The 20,490-nt window shown below is 34.6% G+C and overlaps 1 protein-coding gene across 9 annotated transcripts; it reads right to left on the bottom strand.

Annotated features, from left to right (window-relative positions):
• Positions 1-1,028: 1,028 nt before the first annotated feature.
• On the bottom strand, positions 1,029-18,198 carry LOC145970352 (RCC1 and BTB domain-containing protein 1-like). 9 transcript variants are annotated; one of them, XM_083097062.1, is made up of 21 exons: positions 18,181-18,198; positions 16,464-16,603; positions 16,087-16,259; positions 15,570-15,737; positions 15,255-15,504; positions 15,024-15,166; positions 14,649-14,930; positions 7,978-8,102; positions 7,769-7,887; positions 7,551-7,693; positions 7,254-7,462; positions 6,916-7,055; positions 6,652-6,836; positions 3,567-3,710; positions 3,230-3,491; positions 3,007-3,143; positions 2,643-2,915; positions 1,883-2,007; positions 1,676-1,794; positions 1,470-1,600; positions 1,029-1,369 (listed from the first exon to the last, which is right to left on the bottom strand). In XM_083097062.1, the coding sequence occupies exons 2-21, from the start codon at positions 16,597-16,599 to the stop codon at positions 1,229-1,231; spliced, it is 3,405 nt and encodes a 1,134-aa protein (XP_082953188.1). In that variant the 5' UTR covers positions 16,600-16,603; positions 18,181-18,198; the 3' UTR covers positions 1,029-1,228. The 9 variants fall into 9 exon arrangements, with proteins under 9 accessions (XP_082953188.1, XP_082953187.1, XP_082953186.1 ...); XM_083097061.1 differs by lacking the exon at positions 18,181-18,198 and adding an exon at positions 17,650-18,160 and having other exon boundaries at positions 7,254-7,438; XM_083097060.1 differs by lacking the exon at positions 18,181-18,198 and adding an exon at positions 17,650-18,159.
• Between the last annotated feature and the right edge of the window lie 2,292 nt (positions 18,199-20,490).

Genomic DNA, 20,490 nt, shown 5'->3' with positions numbered 1-20,490 from the left:
TCGCCATACGCGCCATGGGACGTCACCCTAAGAGAATGAGATTTCTAGAGACTCTACTAGACATTCTAGAAATCAAATTTTCTTATTGGATGTCGGATGTCGTACGCCGGATATCGGACGCAGTGTGAATCCTGCATTACACTGCCTGACACAGAAAAATGTTAAGTACAAACGTCCAAAGATCAAACGGGACGGGAGCGTCCCGTTTGACCACGTTGCGATTGACCACATCCAATTATATCGACCTATGCCTAGGATAACCAGCAACATTAACCAATCAGAGATGGCTGTGGTCAATCGCAACGTGGTCAAAAAAGGCACACCCAACGGGACACTCCTCCATTTTGATATTTCGAGTTTCTTTTTAATCATTTGTGATTTGCTCGAAGATGATTGTAAGATTAATTTAAACGTTTATGAGATCAGCCTTTCGCTGTTGAGTAAAAAATAAAAATGGTCGTTAAGTTAGCTCATTTTTAATTTCAATTCAAGTTCTCCAGAGTATCAATTGACGCGGCATCATTTGTGAGTCACGAATTAATTAAAACGATTGTAAGATTAACGTTTTCAAGTGATTGGGTTTAATCGCTCCGAGGTAGTCTACTAGACATCATTGACCAATCATAGCTATTCCTTAGATGAATGTGACCATACATTCTTCAGAAAAATAGCTGTGATTGGTCAATACCGTCTAGTAAACTATTCAGCGATTAAATCCGATCACTCGAAAAAGCAATTAAATAAAAGCCAAAAACCATATTAGGTAATTTCTGTGAAAATTTGTCTTTATCTCGAAAATATTTCCCAGAGATTTCCACGGTCTAATCTATGTTTTCATCATCAATGGGGGCGTCACGAAAATATATTCAATCCACGTTTTTTCTGTTTCCTTCTAGATAAAAATACGAGGATTTTAACATGGTTCTTTTTTATGATAATATTAAAATAATGTCTTATAATAATATCATATTTATTATTTAAGAGTTGAATAAGTAATGTAAATATTATAAATAAATTTAATTAATAAATAAAATTAATAAATTTATTACATAAAATTACATATTGCATATTTAAATTATGTAATATTACACTATGAAATGGTAACTGGAACAAATGGTTTACTTTATTATTGAATGCGTATGGTGTTATTGTTGCCCGCAAAAAAATAAAGAAACAATCGATGATTTGGTTCAAATCTTATGTCGAAAGATTTGCGCTCTTAAAAGCATTACATTCTGATAGCATTTTCTTTAGCTGCTCTGCGCATAAAATTATCCTTTGTATTTATATCTAATTTAATATAATCTTCCGATAGTACTACATCTGTCATGTGACGCAAAGCAAACTGGAAACAAAACTCCTCAAGTTCCTAAAATTCACATGATATTCAATGATATATTGTACACACGTAAATAAATACATTGTGATTTATGAATTGCAATATTAACAGCGATTAATCCCGAGCTTACCTTAGCATTGCATTCGATCGCTTTAATGTAGAAGAAAAGTACATTTGACACAGTGATGGCTTTCTTTATTATTTGACTGCAATCTTTTATAAGATTGGTTTCACAATACATGTCGGCCAATTCCATAAGTTCTGTAAAAAATGTCATTGCAGTTTTTGAATTGTAAGAACATGATAGGTTACGTTTACGTTTACAGCTTTAATTACCTAATGCATTCTCCGAAGGTAAATCGATTGTGCCTGTATATAAGTATTTTAAAAAGGCTTTATAAACGATGTAAGAAAATTCATCCGATACGGTGAATACTGATGATGAATCCGATATACTGTCAGAATAATAATGCGTCGACATTATAATAATTAAACTTGTGAGAAATTCTCTATAAAAGTACCAGTTTTCTTTTCTAAATTTACCTTTGAATATTTTCAGCCCAATCATGTTGAAACATCTTTTTGAAATATTCGCAACGAATTTTAAGAATAGTCTTGTGAACGTAAATAGGTCGTCCTTCGACTTGTATGGTAAAGTCGCTCGTCAACTGAAGAACAAAAATTATTAAATAATTTAATATCAGATTAATATAAAAATTATCATAAAAAATACGTATTTTTTCACTCTTAATGTTATAATTCAATATATGATTGGAGTGAGTGCAGAAGTCTCAATCAAAACTATCAGTAATGATTGCAATATATTTTTTCTATGTAGAAAAAAGTTTTCAAATTTTTTTTTACAAAAATCTACAAATCTCTTATATAAATCTCTATATTCTTTTATACCAACCAAACTAATATGAAAAATTATGTTTTATATATATTTAGTTTTATGTTATACAGGGTGCTAAAAAGAATACCGGACCGCCAAAATATCTCGAAAACGAGACATTTTAGAAAAAAAGTTTCACACAACAGTTGTTGGGTTTCAACAAATGCATCAAATAGCAAAACTTATTTGACCTTGAGCAGAACTATTTTAAAGTTAACCTTGAGACTTCCTCCATGGTTACGCTCAAAGTCAAATAAGTTTTGCTATTTAATGCATTTGTTAAAACCCAACAACTTTTGTATCAAACATTTTTTTCTAAAATGTCTCGTTTTCGAGATATTTTACCGGGATTTTTCACACTCTGTATAATGCAAAAAAGTACATACAGAACGATAACAGGAAACATACCGGATTATCAAATGCTGCTCCTACAGATTCCAATATATTCAATACTTCTTCAATATTCGTAAACATAGTCAATGGCTTGTGCGTGATTTTCAAGTCGCTGTACGCAAATACTTCGTAAATTGTCGAAAACTTCGTGGGAAACGGGACCTTAATTCCGAAAATACGATCGTAAAATTTACCCCATATATAGATAATCCTATCATAGCCGACGGCAACGCTCAAATCACCAAAAGCTGCGATATCCAAAACCTTTCCCATCTCGGGCACGTTTACCTGTCGATCATATCTTTCCTTATTATTTTGTTTCTTGTCCCACTCATTATGGCAATTATTAAAAAGACTTCATCAATAATCCATGAGTTACCATAATCGGACCAGAACGTTGCAATTCGTTATAATCTTTATTAACGCCGATTTGTCCGTAATTGTTATTGCCCCAGGCATAAATCTCTCCTTTATTTGTGAGTACCAACGTATGCTTATATCCGCAGCACATTTTAACTGAAACGTCGATTTCCATCTCAACCATGAGGATGTTCGATAATGCAATATTCTTAGAAATCAAATCTTAGACAAAAAAAAGTTACCTAATTCATCCGATAATGTAATTTCTTGCGGATACGCATAATAGTTTTGCGACCGATTGGTTGAAATCTGGCCCCTATCGTTTTCACCCCAACCATATATTTTGTTTTCGTCAGTTATAACCATGTTAAAATTTGAACCACACGCGATATGCACAACATTCTTATTCTCCAATTCATGTTTCACCTGCCACGGCACACTAATGAAAATTGCTGTGTTTTCGTTACCAACTTGCCCAAAATTATTTTTTCCCCAAGCATATACCTAAGTTACAATCGTTTAGTTCATAAGAATTATTATCGTTATTATTGTCACAATTTATAATAATCTTTTGCTTACCTTTCCATCGCTAGTCAAAGCAAGACAATGACGATATCCACATGCGATGTCCACGACACGTTTCTCGCTTAAACCGGCAACTTGAGTAATCGTGGATTCTTCAGGTATCACCTCTACATCATCTCCGATATCGCAGGAATATACCTTTCAAAAGTAGCATAGCAGTAATACATTTTTTTACTTGATTTTTTGAATCTCATTTAGAATGTTTAAATATGAAGGCACTAGTAGAAAAAACTTGACAAAAGATTAATGATGAAATTTGATACTACTCCATCCTAAGTTCTTTTCAGTTGGATAAAATTATATAAATTCACTGTCCATATTGATAGAAGTAAAAAAAAATAGACGTTTTCTCACATTTTTAAAATAGTATGAAACTATAAGTATGTGTGTGTATATTGCTTTAATTTTTACAAAAACCATACCCAGCTAACCATTTCTGTGAATGCAAATGCAGGCAACATGTTCTGTTTATCAAAAAGCTGCAGATGAGAAACATACTTTGTCATTGAAGATACTGCGAACACAATTCCAGCAAATATTCATCAATATCTCTCAAACAGACTACATGACAAAGTGGCGATGAACAGCAAACAGATCTGTGGAAAGTGGTGATGGCAGAAATGCAGCAGATCTGTTGAAACGTCATTTTGCAACAAAAAGCACGCAGCATGCCAAAAGTAGTTTGAAGATTTATTTCTATGGTTGATAAATCTGCTCTCGGTTTGTTGCTTTTATCTGTTATCGCACTGTTAGTGGCACATCTGCTCTGTGTGTGTGTGTGTGTGTAGTATTGCACAAAATTTAACGTCAGAATGCGATTTCAATTTTTGGTTGCAATTGGAGCGCACTCGAGGACACAGTAGGCCTTGGATTTGACAACTTCGTTCGGCAGAAAATTGTTTTCCGTTTGCTAGCAATCCGCAAACAAATGGTTAGCTGGGTATTGAATATATAAAGAATTTAAAAAATGATGCAATCTCTGTTTTTCCTTGTTTATCAGGGATATTTTCAAATTTTTTTTTCCTTTTTTTTCTCTAATTAAGAAAATAAAAATTACCTCATTGCAATCTTTCACATCCTATAGTTTTAATTTTAAAAATATTTGCATGTTGAAATAAATATTATGGTTAAATATCTGTATTTCTACTAATCAAAACAATTTATTTATTTAATATATATTTTTAATTAATTAATCTACTCATATTTTATTATGATTTCACACACATCCCAGGTAGCAAGGTGACGTCTATATGACGTCATTAGTTAGTCATTTTAGATAATTGACGTCATATTACCTATGTAAGACGTAATAATGACGTTATTTTTTTAACCAATTAATGACGTCCTGTGTTTATCCAACCTACGACGTACTTGCAACGTCATATTTTTTCCAATTATTAACGTGAAACAGATACTCCAATCGACGACGTACTAGTAACGTCATTACAGCAACCAATTAATGACGTTCCGTATTTATCCAACCAACGACGTATTTGCAACGTCACATCTTTTACCAATTATTAACGTCAGACGGATACCCCAATCGATGATGTACTACTAACGTCATTATAGCAACTAATTCATGACGTCCTGTATTTATCCAACCTACGACATATTTGCAACGTCACATCTTTTACCAATTATTAACGTCAGACAGATACTCCCAGGTAGCAAGCATACGGGCCTCCGCACAAGGTGTTCCGTATCGCATTACGTTACGTTAAAGTATAGATCGTAAATTTAACTCCGTACGTAAAATTAAACTTCAGTCAACGCACAGAAGAAATCGTAACGTAAAGACATGTCTTTACGTTACGATTTCTTCTGTGCGTTGACTGAAGTTTAATTTTACGTACGGAGTTAAATTTACGATCTATACTTAACGTAACGTAATGCGATACGAAACACCTTGTGCGGAGGCCCTACGTCATTTTGACGTTCCAAACTGGTCATTTTTGGTCATATGTCGTCAAAATAACTGATATATTACATGACTTTATATTGACGTCTTGATATAACATTATTTTGACGTCATTTTTCAGTCATGAAGTGACGATTATTTTATTATTAATATCATTAGTTAGTACATCGATCCCATAAAAAAATCTTTTAAAATTTTTTATATAACGACTTTCGCGATCAGACTTTAATAATTATTAAAGTAAAATTCACTGTAAAACCAGTAAATTTCATTGTAAAACCAGTAATCGCTAGTTCGTTCGTTTACCGCTATGATCGCTATCTCTCTCGTATTTAGTTTTAGTCATAAGAGTTATATAAAGTTTGCAAAGAGTGACAGATAAAATTAGAAATATTACTTCGATTTAATTTCTGATACAATCTCAATAGAGAGGCTTCAGATATTAAATCGAACTTATAAGTCGGACAAATAAATGTCTGGCTACTTAATGAAAATTATTCATTAATTATATACATACATTAATTATTTATTACATTTTATGACGTCAAAATGCGGTACATGTCATGACGTCAAGAATGTGACATTAGACCATCACTTTTACGTTATAAAAACGTCAATTCGTGACGTCAAGAATAGACAGCAGCTGCGTTCCAAAATTCACTGCCAGTACTGAAAATCTATAATTTACGTGACGTACATTATAGATTTTCAGTACTGGCAGTGAATTTTGGAACATAGCCAGTGAATGACCAATTTGAAATGTCAAAATGACGTGTGCTTGCTACCTGGGTAATAACACGAAAATAATGACGTATTCTTTATGTCACTATGTGACGTATTTTTTACGTCACTATATGACGTAACGTACCTGTGACAAATCTACGTCATTTTTGCGACATTAGGACGTCATTTTAAACGTCAGATTCGTCATAAGAATGACTAATTCATGACGTCAAATAGACGACACCTTGCTACCTGGGATGTATGTAAACATTTTCATTTCCACTTGTTGCCTAAGAACGAAAAAAAGTTCACGATTTAAGGAGGATATAAAACCTCCTAATATCAATATCATCTTTCAAAGTTAAAATTTATTTCCAGAAATTCAGATATACCATCAAGGCATATTCAAGGAATATAATAATATTTTTGATATACCTCTCCCTCTTCTGTAAGTGCCAGGATGAAAAAATCGCCGGGAGCAAAGATTTTTATGTTTTTTCCACACAATTCTTTTATTTTTTTGGGATAGATAGCACATCTGTCATCAATCTCTGAAAAATAATCCAAACCGTAGACATTCTTATCCTTTGTCACAATTATAGCCTTGCCACCCTGCCGACCTGTTTCAAAATGTCATAGTATAAGTAACAATACCACTCAGCAAAAAAGCTAATATGAGAAAAAAAAGATAAATCTTACCAAATATCATAACCATGTGAATTTGTAGGATAAATTCCGGCTTTAGCATCCGGAAAAACGGCCAATTTTTAAGAATCATTGAAATTATTCTCTCTGCTAGAAAGCACTGCAAGATTCTTTTCTTGCATTTCTGCATCTCGCTGCAAATAGTTGATCACTTTCAGTTTAGTTACCTACTCATACACTGTGATTTATTAGTATTAGTATTAGTTGTATTTCACGTCAGCAAGTTTCTTTTTTTCACCTATTTTTTTACCGTCATATGCGATTCGACATCATTATCATTCAGTAGCAATTTATGTATAAAAAGGAAAAAAAAACAAAACTGTCAAACTTACTCATCTTTATTAGCTGTTGAGTTTCTCTTCTCTACATCTTCCGGAGAACAAAACTTTTTCGGTGACATCGACATGATAGTATCGCGACTTTGTGTCGCTGCATTGTGCATAAATTTAGCCTGCATATTCATGTCTAACTTAATATCTTCCAATAATGTGTCAGCTGTCATATGACACAAAGCAAACTGGAAGCAGAACTTCTTGAGTTCCTAAAATTCACATGATATACTTATAAAATAAATTGCTATTAATGAATTCCAACATTAATAGCGATTAACCTTGAACTGTAATATGTACCTTAGCTTTGTATTCGATCGCTTTATTATAGAAGAATGATACATTTGACACAGTGATGGCTTTTTTTATTATTTGACTGTAATCTTTTATAAGATCTTTTATAAGATTGGTTTCACAATACATGTCGGCCAATTCCATAAGTTCTGTAAAAAATGTCATTGCAGTTTTTGAATTGTAAGTTCATGATAGGTTACGTTTACGTTTACAGCTTCAATTACCTAATGCGTTCTCCGAAGGTAAATCGATTGTGCCTGTATATAAGTATTTTAAAAAGGCTTTATAAACGATGTAAGAAAATTCATCCGATACGGTGAACACTGATGATGAATCCGATATACTGTCAGAATAATAATGTGTCGACATTATGTAATAACTAAACTTGTGAGAAATTCTTTATAAAAGTACCAGTTTTCTTTTCTAAATTTACCTTTGAATATTTTCAGCCCAATCATGTTGAAACATCTTTTTGAAATATTCGCAACGAATTTTAAGAATAGCCTTGTGAACGTAAATAGGTCGTCCTTCGACTTGTATGGTAAAATCGCTCGTCAACTGAAGAACAGAAATTATTAAATAACTTAATAATATCAGATTAATATAAAAATTATCATAAAAAATACGTATTTTTTCCCACACAGCACATTATATTAATAGATAACGACAAGATGTTTTTTTTATGTTATCTTTTCGATAAAGCGAAAAGATGTCTATAAAGACATCTTTTCGCTTTGTCGAAAAAGATGACATAAAAAAGACATAATAGTATGTGGCACGTGTTTCTTCGCTTGCCGCTACGCGGCGAGCCATTCTTAACTTATCTCGTATTTAATATTTATCACGAAATATACCCAGTTAGCCAAGTCTGCTCGAACAGATTTCGCCAAGTGCTTGCTAAAAATTGTTGTCAGCAAAAAGGCTACAATTTTGCCACAAGAGTTGTTATTACCTGATTAAGCTGGCAGATTGGCGGCAAAAACCGAGCAAAGCTTGCTGATAGAATCCGACAACAAATTGGCGGCAAAAAGCAAGCGAAGCTTGCTGCATTACTTGACGTCAAATTGGCGGCAAAAACCAAGCAAGATCTGCGCGCACAAAATTTGACGTCAAGTTGGCGGCAAAACCCGAGCAAAATCTGTGCAGGAAAGTCTGATGACAAATTGTCAACAAAAAGCAAGCAAAGCTTGCTGCATGACTTGACGTCAAATTGACAGCAAAAACCGAGCAAGATCTGCGCGCATAATGTGACGGCAGATTGGTGGCAGAAACCGAGCAGAACCTACATAATCGGTACATAATTTAGATGCCTTGATTCAATAGTTCCTTCGCTTTCCGCTACGCGATGCACGCTTTCTCGCAATCAAATTTCTGTTAGAAGTAGATATAAAGCCTGCTAGTGGCTATTAATAAAAGATCAAAAATATATTTCTATTGGTTTAATTTTTGATATCTCATACAAGCCTAATATGAGCCCAGTAAGCAAAATGTTAGCAGGTTGGCAGCAGATTGGCAGCAAATTCGATCAGAATCCCACACCAGAATCATAGCCATCTGTGTCCGCATTAAGCTTTTGTTTTGGTGACAGAGTCTGTAAAACATAACCTGTCAACAAACTGTCGGCAGAAACCGAGCAGGATCTGCGCGATGCAATTTGATGTTAGATTGCCAGCAGAAACCGAGCAGAATCTGCGCATGCAACCTGATGGCAAATTAACAGCAGAAACTGCACAAGATTTGCGCTTACTTTTATTAATATTATATAAATGCAACAAAATTGATTATTACAAGTGCTAAATAAGAATATTATCGGCAAGTTAATTACGATTTTCTTCTAAAATGACATATACAGGGTGACCCATTTTAACTTAGGCAGCCAAATAACTCGAAAAATAAGCACACTACGAAAAAATGTTTAGAATCAAAATTTTGTCATTTCGAGGGGGACGTACAATGACGTTAAAATGAGCCCCCCACCCCTCCCCCTGGGCGGTGAGGGGGGGCAAGTTTGAAATCTTAAATGGGAACCCCTATTTTTTATTGCATATTCGGAATCTTTGGCTAAAAACACATACAATTTGTCTGAAACATTTTTCTCGATTCATGATAGATGGCGCTGTAATCGACGAAATTCAATTTCTTCGATTTCTCTTACTGAGAACCCATGCTTACGATTCTGCAATAAATTAACAATAAAAATACCACGTTTTCATTGTTAATACTCGAAATTAGTCTTAAAACAAACTTCTCATTATTTTTTATTACTCATTAATTACTTCTCAAGAAACTGCTTTTAGCGTAACCTGCCCTTTAGGCAACTCGAATGGTCCAAAGTACCGAGACATTTTGGACTTTCCATCTGATGGAGTTCCTCTAAGTATCCCTCCAAAATTTTGTCCATTTAGTGCCAAAGTCACAAGTGTTTATGTATTTTTTTAACATTTGTACTCTGATAAAATTCTGGTAAAATGGCAAATTATACGCCTACAGAAGTAGTCGATATTCTTATAACCTTTGGCGAATGTGGTAGAAATTACAGACTTACTGCCCGTACTTATGCGGAGCGATTCCCAAATCGCCGCCATCCTACTGATCAACAAATTATAAACATTGAAAGGAGATCTCGTAATAATCCACTTCATCGCGAAAGGCGAAGGAATAGACTTCATAATAATAATGACCCTAGATTGCTCGCAGTTTTGGCTATGGTTCATCAAAATCCCCATATTAGTACCCGTCAAATAGAACGAGAACTGGGAATCCCTCAAACTACGGCACATAGATTGTTACGATCAGTCAATTACCATCCGTATCATATTACTCTGGTACAGGAATTAAGTGAGGCCGACTACGTACTCAGAGTACAATTTTGTAGATGGGCTCTTGAGATGTTAGATCAGAATCCAGATTTTTTTAGTAATGTTTGTTTCAGTGATGAAGCAACATTCATCAGCAATGGTAGTCTCAATAGGCATAATTGCCACTATTGGTCACCAGAAAATCCACATTGGTATCGTGAGGTGCTTAATCAACATCGTTGGAGTTTATATGTATGGGTAGGCATTTGCAATGGCCAAGTCATTGGACCTCATTTTTTTGAACGTCCAATTAATAGTCCAATGTATTTAGAATTCCTCGAAAATGATTTGCCAGCATACCTAGAGAATGTTCCCCTTGCAGTTAGACTAAATTTATGGTATCAACAAGATGGTGCTCCTGCTCATTATGCTCGTATTGTACGGATGTTTTTGAATCAAAGGTTCCCAAATCGGTGGATAGGGCGGGGTGGACCAGTTCTGTGGCCTCCGAGATCACCGGATTTGAACCCCCTTGATTTCTTTTTATGGGGATACGTTAAAGATGCAGTGTATAGTAAAGCTCCAACGACAAGATTGAATATGATGGAAAGAATAAGAAGAGCTTGTGAAGCTATAACTCCTTTAATGCTAGAAAATGTACAACGTAACTTTCGCTGTCGATTACTGTTATCCTTAGAAAATAATGGTGCACACTTTGAGCATCTCCTCCATGCGGAGAGAGCTGATAACAATGCAATCTTGCCTTAACTGGTTGGGTCACCACACGACCTTGCCTTCACTGGCTGGGTCACTACTTGACCTTGCCTTAACTGGTTGGGTCACCACACGACCTTGCCTTCACTGGCTGGATCACCACACGACCTTGCCTTCACTGGCTGGGTTACCACACGTTCAAGCACCCCGAATTGTGAGAGGCGAGGGGACTCACGTTAATCAAGCACCCCGAAGGGAACAGAAAACTGCTACGTCCACGACGTTGTTCCTGGGTTACGCTAAAAGCAGTTTCTTGAGAAGTAATTAATGAGTAATAAAAAATAATGAGAAGTTTATTTTAAGACTAATTTCGAGTATTAACAATGAAAACGTGGTATTTTTATTGTTAATTTATTGCAGAATCGTAAGCATGGGTTCTCAGTAAGAGAAATCGAAGAAATTGAATTTCGTCGATTACAGCGCCATCTATCATGAATCGAGAAAAATGTTTCAGACAAATTGTATGTGTTTTTAGCCAAAGATTCCGAATATGCAATAAAAAATAGGGGTTCCCATTTAAGATTTCAAACTTGCCCCCCCTCACCGCCCAGGGGGAGGGGTGGGGGGGCTCATTTTAACGTCATTGTACGTCCCCCTCGAAATGACAAAATTTTGATTCTAAACATTTTTTCGTAGTGTGCTTATTTTTCGAGTTATTTGGCTGCCTAAGTTAAAATGGGTCACCCTGTATGTCATATGTTATATCGTAATATATGTTATATCGTAGTTATATCTCATATAGGGCTAATTAAATTAAATTAAATTAATAATAAAGTAAATGATAAAAGTAAATGTAACTTGTAAAACTGGAGATGTAATTTATTTACAATTAAATTCTTGCTTTATGCCTCAAATAGGCAGTACATGAATAATTTACCATTTATCATATTGATTCCAATCAGTTTAATATTCTGAATCTCATCTGCTTGTATCAGAAATTAAAGTGATAGAAATTAAAATGATAATTACTATATTTTTAGTCTTTTATTCATATTCGCGACTTTATATATATTTCTGACAGAAATTAGATTACGAGAAAGTACAGCTCACGTAGCGGTAAGTGAAGGAACTATCGAATCATGCAAACTCTGTTCCGTTTCTGCCGTCAATCTGCTATCAGAGATTGTGTGCGCAGATCCTGCTCGATTTTTGTTATCAATTTGCTATCAAATTGCGCCTCACAGATCCTGTTAAATTTCTGCTATCAATTTGCCGTCAGTTATATCTGCAGGCTTTACTCGATTTCTGCCGATAATTTGACATCAAATTTCATTGCGCAGATCCTGCTCGGTTTCTGCAACCAATCTGATATCAAACTGTGTTGCGCAGATCTTGCTCGATTTTTGCCACCAATCTGCTATGATAATTTTAAACAAATCCTGTTCAGTTTCTGCTATCAAATTATGTCAGCAGGTTTTGTAACATTTCTGCTGACATTCTGTTATCATTATTTGATAAAACAAATTTTTTATACAATCTGCAATCTTACTGTCGACAAAAATTTGTAGCAGAAATTAACAAAATCTGTTTGAACAGACTTTGCTGACTGGGAGAATATTAAACTGATTAGAATCAACAAGATAAATGGAAAATTATCCTATTTGAAGCATAAAGCAAGAGTTAATTATCATATAAATTATGTCTCAATTTTATAAATTAAATTTAATTATTTTCACAATTTACTTTATTATTAATTTAATTAAGTTGAAAGAGAATTTGCTACGTGAGATATAACTACGATGTAACATTACATTTCATAGTTATTTATGAAAAGAAAATTATAATTTACCAATAAAACTTATTCTGTAATATTAAATTTTATTGCACTTTGGTCAAAACCAGATCATTGGTTACTACCTTCAATATGCTGTCAGATTGCGCGCGCGCAGATCTTGCTCGGTTTTTGCCGACAATTTGACGTCAACATGTCAGCAAGCTTTGCTCGGGTTTTGTCACCAATTTGCTGTCAGTTTATGTCAGCAAGGTTTGCTAGCAAAACACGAGCTTAATGCGGACATAAATGGCTATGGATTTGGTGTGGAATTTTGATTAAATTTGCTGCCAATTTGCACGCAATTTGTTAATATTTTGCTTACTGGGTATATAAAGAATTAGTAATTAATATAAGATCTGAAGCATATTTTTGTTTTTTACGAGCAGTAATGCCAGAAAGAGAATACTGCTCGCACGCATCAATCAGAGAGAGCCACATACATGTACTACGCAGAATGATTGTGTGCGTGTGAGCCGCATCCTTTTCCTGACATTACTGTTTATCAATTTAAGGGGATGCCGGAGTCCTATTTTACCGATAAAATGTTATATTTCATTTTTGTCCGAAATTATTTTATTAATTGCACAGAATAATAAATGCTCCTCCACGATTAAAGTACATACAGAAACAAATCGGGAACCTCCTGGTTTTATGTTAAAAATTAAGAAAAAATTGAAATATTACAGTTTTTTATAGGCTTCTGAGGTCAAATCGTAACAATATTTGCTTTGTATGTACAAAATAAGATAGGTTCCCGCTAGAGATTGTATGAAAGAATATAATGAAAAAGATTTCGGTAAATAAACCGAAATCTTTTTCATTAGGCTTCTAAACTCATTTCTAAAAGTTCATTTATATTCCTTCACATAATCTCTAGCGGCAACCTATCTTATTTTGTGCATACAAACTGCAAAACTTTTATATTAAGCAAATATTGTTATGACCGATTTTCCAATTTTTTTAAATTTTTAATATAAAATCAGAAGGTTCCCGCTTTGTTTCTGTATGTACTTTAATCGTGGAGCATTTATTATTTTGTGCAACTAATAAAAAGATTTTGGACAAAAATGAAATATAACATTTTATTGGTAAAACAGGACTCCGGCATCCCCTTAATTTCTGACAAATTGAATTTAAAATAATTTATTTAATAATCTGGATTCCTTGCTGGAATTCAGAATATTAAACAGATTATTAGAAATATATTAGAAATTAGGCGAATAAATGGGAGAAATAGCCCATTTATTGCGTGTATCGAAGTATTCCTACTACCGAGTGTCGACAATCTATATAGAATGAATCAAGTCATCTTTTAGTCATCATATGGACAAGACTAAAAAGTCACGAAGTGAAATCGAGTCATGAGACTTTTACCCATTTTTCCGTCAACTTAACGATGTCAATAAAAGATGTCTGACAAAAAAATGTCCAGTTTTAGTAGTACTTTTAGACGACTTGGTGCTGTGTGGGTTCACTCTTAACGTTATAATTCAATATATGATTAGAGTGAGTGCAGAAATCTCAACCAAAACCATCAATAACGATTGCAATATATTTTTTCTATGTAGAAAAAAGTTTTCAAACCTTTTTTTACAAAAATCTACAAATCTCATATATATATATATATATATATATATATATATATATATATATATATATATATTTTTATACCAATCAAACTAATATAAGAAAATATGTATTATTTATATTTAGTTTTATGCTATATAATGCAAAAAAGTGCAATAATAGAAAACATACTGGATCATTAAATGCTGCTCCTACAGATTCCAATATATTCAATATTTCTTCAACATACTTGTAATTATTCGTAAACACAGTCAATGGTTTGTGCATGATTCTCAAGTTATTGTACGCAAACAAGTCATGAATCTTCGAAAACTTCATGGGAAGCGGGGTGTCAGAACTATACTCATTAAAAAATCTACCCCATACATAGACCGTTCCATCATAGCCGACGGCAACGCTCAAATCATAAAAAGCAGCGATATCCAAAACTTTTCCCATCTCGGGCACATTCACCTGCCGATCGTATTTTTCCTTATTGTTTTGTTTCTCGTTTTACTCATCATAGCAATTATTTAAGTTTTTTATAAAAAAATCCATATGACTTACCATAATCGGATCAAACAAATTGGATGTCCTATGAATTTGCCATGTATTAACACCGATTTGTCCCTCATCGTTATTGCCCCAGGCATAGATCTCTCCTTTATTGGTAAGTGCCAACGTATGATCATATCCACAGGTCACCTTAACTGAAACGTCGATTTTTATCTCAACCATGAGAATGTTCGATAATGCAACATTCTTAGAAATAAAATCTCAGAGATAAAAAGAAATCACCTATTTTATTCGACATATTGGTAATTTCGCGTGGGTATATCGCGTAATATTCTTGCGACTGAACGTTTAAAATTTGGTCCTTATCCTTATTGACCCAACCATATAGTTTGTTTTCGTCAGTTATAACTATGTTGAATATTGCACCACATGCAATATGAACAACATTCTTATTCTCCAATTCATATTTTATCTGCCTCGGCACACTATTAAAAGTATCTTCGTCATCAATATCTTCTTCCCAAGCATACACCTAAATTACAACCAATTATTTAGTTTATAAGAATGAGCGTTGTGATAGTTTAATCTTTTACTTACCTTTCCATCACTAGTCAGAGCAAGACAATGACAATATCCACATGCGATGTCCACGACACGTTTCTCGCTTAAACCGGCAACTGGAGTAAACGTGGACATGATATGTATGTGCGGTTTCCCAATGTTGAGGTTTCGCAAATAGTATCTCCAGAACTCCCAGTAATAAACCTTTCAAAAATAGTATAGCTATAATATATTTTTTGATCTCATTTTTTAAATCTTACTTTATATTTAGAATGTTACATGAAAGCAACTAAAGATTTAACAAGAGATTAATGATAAAGTCTGATATTATTTTATGTTTGATATTTTTATATGCTTTTAAAATATCATGAAACTATACTTTCATATATGTAAAAATTTTCATTTCCATTATCCCCTAAAAAAAATTCATGATTTAGGGAGGATATAAAACCTCCTAATATAAATCTTATCTTTCAAGCAAGTTAAAATTTGTTTCCAGAAACTCAGATATATCATCAAGGCACATTCAAGGAATATAAACTCTTTAATATACCTCTCCCTCTTCTGTAAGTGCCAGGATGGAAAAATTGCTGTGAGCAAAGGTTTTTATGTTTTTCCCACATAATTCTTTTATTTTTTTGGGGTAAATTGCAGTATGTAAGTCATCAAAATAACCTAAGCTATAGACATTCTTGTTCTTCAATACAATTATAGCCTTATCGATACCTATTTCAAAATGCCATGATGTAAGTAACAATGGGTCTGTTCTTTTTAGCTGCACTGCTACACTAGTGCAATAAGTTAGAAAGAGACAAACATACTTTCTTTCACTCTAATTGCACTAGTGCAGCAGTGCAGCTAAAAAGAACAGGCCCAAGATCACATAGCAAATAAAAAACAATATGGAAGAAAAAAAATGATAAATCTTACTATATACTATAACCATGTGAATTTGTGAGATAAATTCCGGCTTTAACAAATGGAAAATCAGCCAATTTTTAAGGTCGATTGGAGTTATCTTCTCTGCTAGAACGCATTGCAAGATTCTCTTCTCATATTCCTGCATCTCGCTACAAATAGTTGATCACTTTCAGTTTAGTTATACCTACTCATTCGGGAGCGTCTCGTTTGACCACGTTGCGATTGACCACAGCCAATTATATCGACCTATGCCTAGGGTAACGATTCCAATCAGAGAGTCCTATTTTGAATTGGTCAATTGGCGACGTGGTCAATCGGGTGTCACTCATTCACTTTGATTTATATTGGTTGTATTTTACGCATCGACTTATAAAATGTATTGTATTGTATTTCTGTTGTGGCACTGGGCAATATTATTTTTCGCTCATGCTGCCAGATATCTTCGTGAGTATTAATAATCAGCAGAGTTTCTTACATCAAATAAAGTATAACAATCAGGGGTCATAGGTAAGGAAGGGGAAAGGATGAGGGGAAGGAGTAGGAGGGGGATTGGGGCGGCTATATCGCAGAAATAAATTTTCTGCCTCAGCGGGACTTGAACTTAAGACCCCTTTTTGGCCTATATGGCAGGCAAGTACTTTGCCGCCTTAAGGTGAAAGCACATAAAATTGCATAGGCGCATAACCATAAGCATAAGGAAATTGATCGGTCCACAAATATATGCATAAGAAAATGAACCAATCAATTTTCTTATGCTTATGGTTATGTGCTCCTGCAATTTTATGTGCTTCCACCGTTAGTCACACGCCGCCCCGTGACTTATAAAATGGACTGAGCATTGCGATAGACAGGTGAGCGCCAGCTATAAAGAGAGAGGTACTACCATAGAGGAGGCCTATTTAGTCTCTCTTGCTTGCATCTCGTTGGTAGATTTTTCGATATATTGATGAAAATTACCAATGAGATGCTAGCAAAAGAGACAGACATAGGCCTCCTATGTAGTACCTCTCTCTCTATAGTTAGCACTCATCTGTCTATCGCAATACTCAGTCCATTTTTATAAGTCGATGATTTTATGTTATCGCAAATTTCTCGTTTTCATCTATCTTCTTATCAAATGCAATTATTTTGACATCGCTATCAACCAGTAGCAATTTATATGAAAAGGAAGAAAAAACAAGACTGTCAAACTTACTCCTCTTTGTTAATAGTTGAATTTCTCTTCTTTACATCTTCCGGGGAACAGAACTTTTTCGATGACATCGACATGATAGTAACGCGATTTTGTGTCGTCGTAATTTTTGAAATTGACCAGTTGAGAAATCTTTATGCTTTTTCTTCTTATTTTTCTCTCAGAGCAAATCGAAACGCTCTTATTACTATCCTCTGACGCTCTTATACTATCCTCTCAGAAAGAACAAATTAAAATGCACGCCGTCAAGAAATGAACAAACCGGGAGCGGAATGCCTGGGAATCGAGATATCAGGTTTACAAATAAATGATTCAGAAAATACCGAGACGAGAACCGTATATTGTCCAAGTACACAGCAACACCGGAACAAATGCCGGACACGCGAGATCAAACCGCTAGCCTTAAGTCAAATTCGTAGCAAATAATTACAATACCGCCCGAGGAAAACAGTCACAACCATAAGGTACAGGACTCAATGCGAAATAAGCCACCACGTGTATATAACCGTGAACAGATACTTGCGAGGTACTTACATTAACAACACGACGGAAGAATGGTGACTGCTTGCTTGCCGATGGTCGTTGTCGCTCACCTCGGATCGCGCCAAAACCATGCAGCCAATCGCTTTGTGCGACGTCACACTAGGTAGCGCTAAAGTCACTAGATATACAAAGTACCGCAATCATTCGCCATTTTGGCTCCAATAAGCGGTTCATTCAAATTATATATTTACATGACCCCTTAATGATAATGTATTTTTGGCAATTAATTTCAGCCATTTTTTGCATTTTTTGTTGTTATTTTCGCTTTTTGGAATGCGAAATAAACGAAAACATTTTTCGCTTTGATTTCTATAGCCTTTTACGCAACAACCTAGTCACGAATGCTTCTCAGATTTCACATACAGGTTAGAAAATTGCACTTAAAGTGTACATACATACGTAACAAAAGTGTGCACTAGTACTTTTAGGAGGCCATTTTGGCTCCAAATCCTTATTATACATTGAGGGTGCGTTCCGTTTCACGCATAATGCGCATAGATAAAGCCTACGGCACACGGTACAATTTTTCGTACTGGATTTGATAAGATTTAGTAAAATATTAGAAATGCTGCATTCTGATTGGTGCATTTTTAGTATTTTACTAAATCTTATCAAATCCAGTACGAAAAATCGTACCGTGTGCCGTCGGCTTAACTTAGAGAATCGTTCCGTTTCAATCAATGCGCGCATCGATAGCGCACAGAATTCTCTAAACCCCCACCACTTCTCGCGCATCAGCTCTGCACACAGACTTCTAATATAACTAGACTGCTAACTCCCCATATTTTGCTTATATAAAATGTCCTCACATTTTATGTACTAACGTGACTTATTCTGCACATGCGCAGATACCATCAATATAGATATATATCATATACTTAGATCCATATTCTGAATCCTCTTTTAACGATAAAGTGCCTCTAAAAGTGGCTTATAAGCCTTTTGATTGGCTATAAGCCACTTTTAGAAGCACTTTTATCGATAAAAGAGGATTCAGAATATGGACCTTAACCTAGCTTGCGTATGTATATACATATAAACATGCGTTATCGCAGAGCGCATGCGCAGAATAGAATACCTTTATATACCTATCTGTGATTTGTACATAAAATCGAAGCCGTCTTATATATAAGGAGTTAGGGCCTCCGCACAAGGTGTTCCGTATTGCATTACGTTACGTTAAGTATAGATCGTAAATTTAACTCCGTACGTAAAATTAAACTTCAGTCAACGCACAGAAGAAATCGTAACGTAAAGACATGTCTTTACGTTACGATTTCTTCTGTGCGTTGACTGAAGTTTAATTTTACGTACGGAGTTAAATTTACGATCTATACTTAACGTAACGTAATGCAATACGGAACACCTTGTGCGGAAGCCCTTAGCAGTCTAGTATATATAGAAGTCTGACCGTGATCAGAGAGAAGTCTGAGAGCGGCCATGCCCCTGATTTAGGTGGAACCCGTATTTGAAGCGCCTCTATGTCCATAAAACGTGGACATTGAACTACATAGCCATGTCCATGAAACTTTTCAAAGGGTAACATGCTATGTCCACGATTTGTGGTTCTGTTCCGTGCTATATGCACAAAGTGCCGGCAATATGACTGCAAAAATATGAATGCAAGACAAGTTATGTATACATCTTTAATGTAAATAAGATTTGTGGTCTCTCTTTCTCCATATATATATATATATATATATATATATATATATATAGATTTATACTAAAAATAGCTATATACAATATATAGAAATTTATTCATAATATGATACTATACTTGAAAATAAGATATTTTTTACCAGACTATTAATAAATAATTTATATATTTAAAGAGAGAGAGAAAGTTTGATATTATTTTCAATATAGATCCTACACATTTCTTAAGAATAAAAGTTCTAAATAATAAAGATGTATATATATATATATATGTATATATATACACGCGCGCGCGCGTGTGTGTGTGTGTGTGTGTGTGGTATATACGTATGTATGTACGTATGTATGTATAAAAGCAATGCGAAAGTTACGTGAGGAAGCGAAAAGGACAAGTAAAATAACAATAAGAGCGAACGAGATAGAAATAGCACGAGCAACGAGACTCGAGCTCGAGAATCGGATTTTTCTTGCGCGCTATTATTTTCCTCTCGCTCGCACCTATTACTGTCTCGCTCGCTCCTATTACTGTCTCGCTCGCTCCTATTATTGTCTCGCTCGTTCTTGTTACTGTTTCGCTCACTCTCGATTCTTGGGTCCGCTTATCTTTCCGAGCTATCTATCACGATTGTCAAGTGTGACAAA

This window comes from Camponotus vicinus, unplaced genomic scaffold (assembly GCF_025532165.1).
Source record: "Camponotus vicinus isolate PSW18456_S1 unplaced genomic scaffold, iyCamVici1.0 SCAF_4, whole genome shotgun sequence".
NCBI classification, from domain to species: domain Eukaryota; kingdom Metazoa; phylum Arthropoda; class Insecta; order Hymenoptera; family Formicidae; genus Camponotus; species Camponotus vicinus.
Note: the sequence above shows the minus strand (reverse complement) of the source record. Positions and strands in the feature narration are given on the sequence as shown.

What these genes read in the sequence shown, in the direction of transcription:
- LOC145970352 (XM_083097060.1), bottom strand. Translation starts at nt 17,723, where the DNA reads ATGTCGATGTCATCGAAAAAGTTCTGTTCCCCGGAAGATGTAAAGAAG. An exon ending in CACTTACAGAAGAGGGAGAG is followed by an intron (nt 15,738 to 16,086) that starts GTATATTAAAGA and finishes TATTTTTGAAAG; the next exon opens with GTTTATTACTGGGAGTTCTG. An exon ending in CGATCGAATACAAAGCTAAG is followed by an intron (nt 7,463 to 7,550) that starts GTACATATTACA and finishes TGTGAATTTTAG; the next exon opens with GAACTCAAGAAGTTCTGCTT.